This window comes from Copadichromis virginalis, linkage group LG23, assembly GCF_057382275.1.
Source record: "Copadichromis virginalis isolate Kocher_CV1m ecotype Utaka linkage group LG23, C_Virginalis_male_GT1.1, whole genome shotgun sequence".
Classification (NCBI taxonomy): Eukaryota; Metazoa; Chordata; class Actinopteri; order Cichliformes; family Cichlidae; genus Copadichromis; species Copadichromis virginalis.
The window spans coordinates 1,885,193-1,890,576 of record NC_140639.1 but is presented as its reverse complement, the minus strand read 5'-3'; the positions used below and the strand labels follow the sequence as shown (position 1 = coordinate 1,890,576).

The 5,384-nt window shown below is 44.1% G+C and overlaps 1 protein-coding gene across 1 annotated transcript; it reads left to right on the top strand.

The window, feature by feature from the left end:
* Nucleotides 1-2,272: 2,272 nt before the first annotated feature.
* LOC146679913 (E3 SUMO-protein ligase ZBED1-like) lies at nucleotides 2,273-4,715 on the top strand. The gene is made up of 2 exons (XM_085449095.1): nucleotides 2,273-4,062; nucleotides 4,316-4,715. Exons 1-2 carry the CDS (start codon nucleotides 2,990-2,992, stop codon nucleotides 4,692-4,694), a joined length of 1,452 nt encoding a protein of 483 aa, XP_085305221.1. The 5' UTR covers nucleotides 2,273-2,989; the 3' UTR covers nucleotides 4,695-4,715.
* The last annotated feature ends 669 nt before the right edge of the window (nucleotides 4,716-5,384 follow it).

The following is a 5,384-nucleotide window of genomic DNA, read 5'->3' as shown; positions in this document are numbered from 1 at the left end:
CAAGTTGTTGAATTATTATTGAAACGCCACAAAGAGGAAAAAAATAAGATGCAGCAGTTTTACCAGGAAAATACTAAAAAACTGGAAAACAAAGCAAATGCTGCAGACAGGAAGTTAGAAGAGGTGATCAACATGTATGACTCCAAAATAGAAAAGCTGCAGACGGCAGTAAAAAATAGTAGAGGTGTGACCGTCAATGCGGTTAAGGAACGCGAGGAAGAACGTCAATCCTCGCAGTGTTGGATTGACGGTGTTTTGTGGCATAATACACAGTTACAAGACGAAAATGAATTTATGGTTAAAAACATGAAAGAATTAACAGAGGAGAAAGGTCAAATGGGCAAAGTGATAGACGACCAAAAGGCCCAGAATATGGCGATCAAGCAGAAATGCCAGAGTAATATTAGAGCTCTGGCCTTGGAAAAGAAAATGAAGGCTATGCTTGAAGACGAAGTTGATTCTTTGAAAAAGAAAATTGAAGACGTCAAAAAGGCCCTAAGCACAGAGCAGGAAAACCACAGAAAGACAGCAGTGGACCGGCACAAAGTAAAAGCGGCACACAATCAGGCACTGGCTGAAAAGGTGGCGCTGGAAGAGAAACTGCGCTCCACAAAAAAGCAACGGGAAAGATTTATATCCAAAGTGAATTGGCTGGAGAAGAAAGAGCGCTACTTCCAAGAGGAATTGTGCCAGTGCGTTTTGTCCTTTGAAAAGGCATTTCCACATGAAGGTCACTTGAGAGGAAAAGAAAAGGTGGAATTTAGGGATATGTTCCACTACTTGAAAAAGAAATACGTAGACGGAGTGGAAGGCACCCCCTTTGTTGGAACAACGGAGTTTCTTGAAAAACAGCTGAACTGTCTACGTATCAGATGCAAGAATCTAGATGCAGCTTTACTAGCTAAAACACGGGAGCTGGAATCATTTAAAAAGCAGTACAATGACATGGTAAAGTCTTCCGAGTACGCTTTATTCCGACAAAGAGAGGAGCTCATTGGACCAGTGAACCAGATTATCCAAAAGGCTGCCAATGAAGAAAAAGAGATAGGTCATCTAAAATCTAGAGTGAAAGACGCTCAACTCCAGCTTAAATTAGAAAAACAGAAAGGACAAAAGCTGGCATCGTTGGACCATAGAAGCATGATGGGGAGATGTTCTGAGGAGACTCCGTCTCAGATTAATCCTCGTCCACTTCCAGGGAAAACTACATTTATTCAGGTACGTCCAAGACACCCTGGCAGAAGTGCAGGTATGGCTTCCCCAGTGAATCCTCCTGTAGAGTCTCCATCAACACCACCTTTCCTCAATTCTGATGATGGATTACCACCAGTTGATTGTTAAAAATTAACTGCTAAAATAGGCCATTAGAAGTATACTTCATCTTGTCTCCCTATATCATGGGTGGGCATTCTCAGTCCACGAGGGCCGGTGTCCCTGCAGGTTTTAGATCTCACCTTGGCTCAACACACCTGAATCACATGATTAGTTCGTTACCAGGCCTCTGGAGAACTTCAGGACATGTTGAGGAGCTAATTTAGCCGTTTAAATCAGCTGTGTTGGTTCGAGGACACATCTAAAACCTGCAGGGACACCGGCCCTCGTGGACTGAGATTGCCCACCCACCCCCAACCGGTCGCAGCAGATGGCCGCCCCTTCTTGAGCCTGGTTCTGCCGGAGGTTTCTTCCTAAAGGGAGTTTTTCCTCCCCACTGTCGCCCAGTGCTTGCTCAAAGGGGATCATTGGATTGTTGGGGTTTTCTGGCTTTTACTGTAGTGTTTTTACCTTACAGTATAAAGCAGCTTGAGGAGACTGTTGTTTTGCCATGATGCAATATAGCAGGGCTGCCCAATCCCAGTCCTCGAGAGCTACTATCCTGCAGCTTTTAGATGCATCCCTACTCCAACACAGCTGAATCAAATGAATGGCTTGTTATCAGGCCTTTGCCAAACACGATGGCATGCTGAAGAGGTAATCAAACCATTTGATTCAGCTGTGTTGGAGTAGGGATGCATCTAAAAGCTGCAGGACGGTAGCTCTCGAGGACCGGGATTGGGCACCCCTGCAATATAGTATTAAATATGACTACATTTTAAAAACATCTATTATAGCATCAAAGTAAAACAAAAAAACTAAATGAAATGAATCAAAATGTCTAATCTGGCAAAACAAGAAAAGAAAAAAGGTTTCACCTTTAAATAAAAATCCAAATCACAAACACATTCTGATTTTTGTTGTGTGTGTTTTTTTGTGTGTGTTGTCACGTATAAAATCGTTGCACTCTGTCTCGGTGTCTGCCCGGCCGGCTCCGCAAGGCTACATATGTTTATTGTGTTGCTGCTTTCTTCCACTCGTCATTCTGCCTGGGCGGAGCTCAGGCCCACGCACCTGTCTGCAATTACGCTGCAACGTGTCCTGTCTGTATGGAGACTGAGAGCTGCCAGAGTAATAATGTAGATACAGGCCTCTTTCTCCTTCTGCTGCTGTTCATGCTTTTATTCCATTGATGTTGCTATCATTTGTAAATATATTTATTTGCTCTTATTTTATCAATTTACTGTCGTTCATGTATTTAATCTTCTTTGTATTTAAATATGATTTTTTTTTTAAGTAATGCCGCGAGATGGACAGTTAAATAAAGGTTTCATTGAATTAAAAAAAAGATTTAAAGATGACTGGTGGCGGAAGCAGAGCACAGACTGTCTGTGAGAATCTATCGCCATCGTGTGGTGCAGAGATATATTGCCATTGAATTTAGACAACGAAAGCTTGGCTCACAGAGCAGCTGCAACACGAACAAAAAACATTAAATAGCAACATGATATATTATATTATATTATATTATATTATATTTATAGCTGTCGAAATTAACGCGTTAATTGCGATAATTAAATTTTGGAATTAATTACGTTAGAATATTTAACTATTTAGCGCAACACGCAGATAAGTCGCTCCCATAATTCCACTTGATTTGTTTACCGCGCCACTGAAAATGGAGAAGCAGGAAGCGGATGGCCTTCTGGATGGGGAATTTAAATACAAGAAGAACATAGATGGGACAATAAACAAACGCGTTGTAATTTGCACTCACTGTAGTAAAGAGTTTCAATTTCACCGTTCAAATTCGACCTTAAAATACCACCTTAATGCCAAACACGCGTTTGTCGGGGCAGCAGCTTCACCCGGCCTGCGTCAGACCACTCTTAGTGAACGCAGGCCACTCGGTAAGTCTTCTTTGGACAAACTGACCGACAATATAGCCAAATGGATAGCAAAGGACTGCAGACCGCTAAGCATTGTGGAGGACAAGGGCTTTGCGGATGTTTTAAAGGTTGCATCTCAGGACGCGTCCTACAAGCCCCCAGCGAGAAGCACAATAACAATTCGAATCCACGAACTGTATGAAACGGAGAAAAAGAAAAAAGAAGAGGCTTTAGTTCACACAGAATGCGTGGCTCTGACAGGAGACCACTGGACATCATTGAGTAATGACAATTACCTGGGAGTTACTGCGCATTTAATCACTGAAGCCTGGGGTCTGACATCCTTTGCGCTGACTATAATGAAAACGGAAGAGCGGCACTTTGCGGAGGCTTGTGCAGAGCAGTTCCAGACTGTTGCTCGCAGGTGGAGAATTGAGGAGAAGGTGACAACAGTAGGCACGGACAGTGCGCGCAATATGATCGCCGCGGCTCGCATCATGCCATTCAATCACATGCCGTGTACCGCGCACATTCTACAGAGATGCATCACAGTGAGTCTCGCAGACAGTGGCTTTGTCACTGCGCTGGCCAAATGCCGCAAAATTGTTGGCCATTTTAAGCACAGCCCAGCAAACACAGCAGAGCTGAACGCAGAGCAGGTGTCACTGGGGCGCAAGCAGGAGCCGTTGGCCCAGGACGTGCCTACGCGCTGGAACTCCACGCTGGAGATGGTGAAGCGCTTGATCCGCAACCAAACTGCAGTAACCGCGACTCTGGATAAACAAAAGCATAAACTTGTCCTCCTGACGCCTCCAGAGTGGGACAAACTCCAGAGACTGGAGACACTTCTAGAGCCCTGCAGGTGAGCCTGTCATTGTGACCATAATTGTAGGTTTAGATTAAATGTATCAAACATACATCTTAAATCAGTTTTGTTATTATGAAAATGTCTTATTTAAAAAATAAATGAAATCAAATATTTTATTAATATTACCTAGTATTAAAAAGCTTTTTTAAATTTGCTGTCTTATCTCTCTCTCTCTCTCTGTGTGTGTGTGTGTGTGTGTGTGTGTGTGTGTGTGTGTGTGTGTGTGTGTGTGTGTATTCCACTGCAGATATGTGACTGAACTGCTGGGAGGAGAGGCCTACGTCTCCTGCTCTGTAGTTCTACCAGCCTTCTGCCACCTGCGCCGTGTCATGGAAGTAACTGATGAGGACCCTGCATATGTGGTGAGGTTTAAAGAGAAGTTTAAGGAAGACCTTGCTTCCCGCCAGGAACATACCAACTATGCATGGCTCCAGATCGCAACTGCACTGGACCCACGTTTTAAAGACCTACGCAGTGTGCCCAAGACTGACAGAGAAGCAGTGTGGACCACACTGGCAGGCATGCTGCATGAAGACTCTCCTAGAAGATCACACACTGCAGAAGAAGGTCCAGCCAAGAAGACTGCAACCCCCCCACTGTGCTTTGCCCTGATATCTGCAGTGTGAGGTTGGATCGCTCATTCTCATCCTCACACTGATGCCACTTATTTCGGTCTTTGTTTGACATAAAAGGGCATATTTGTCACTTTATTGCAACTATATTTGCACTCTTGAGCTCCTTCATTCACTGACTGATCATAAAGTTATTACTTGCGTTATGTATTCATCCGTTTGAACATAATTAATGAAGCCACATGTAATCACTAAAATTTGTATTTTGGGTACAATAAGAGAGTTTCAGATGGAATGCTGTTTTGTTTTGTTTAAATTTCACCAACTTGCTGATGCCCACGGTTGTGAGTGCGGCTTCTTGCTGTACATGGGTGGATGGTTGTAAATCACATCACAGATGCCAAAAACCTCTCAAACCAAGCCCCCTTGCCGGTGATGCTGTGCGCAACCTCGTGACGGAGTCAAGCATATTCAAAACACCCCCTCACCTCCCGTGTCAAACTCAAATGTCAGCCTATTTCATGTGTCACTTTTGGAGCAGTTGCCATCCCGACGAGCCATGGAGAAGTTCGTGTTTGTGTTATTTTACTTATTTGGTGTTCTGGTGTGTTTGGGCACCGGTCAGCACCATCGTGTTGAGCACGTGTTGGACCGTGGACACACCGGATTCAGTGGGAGAATAACGGTCAGGTGTACAGTTTACTGAGCACTGGGACTCAGTATCGTTTACCAGCACAGACACGG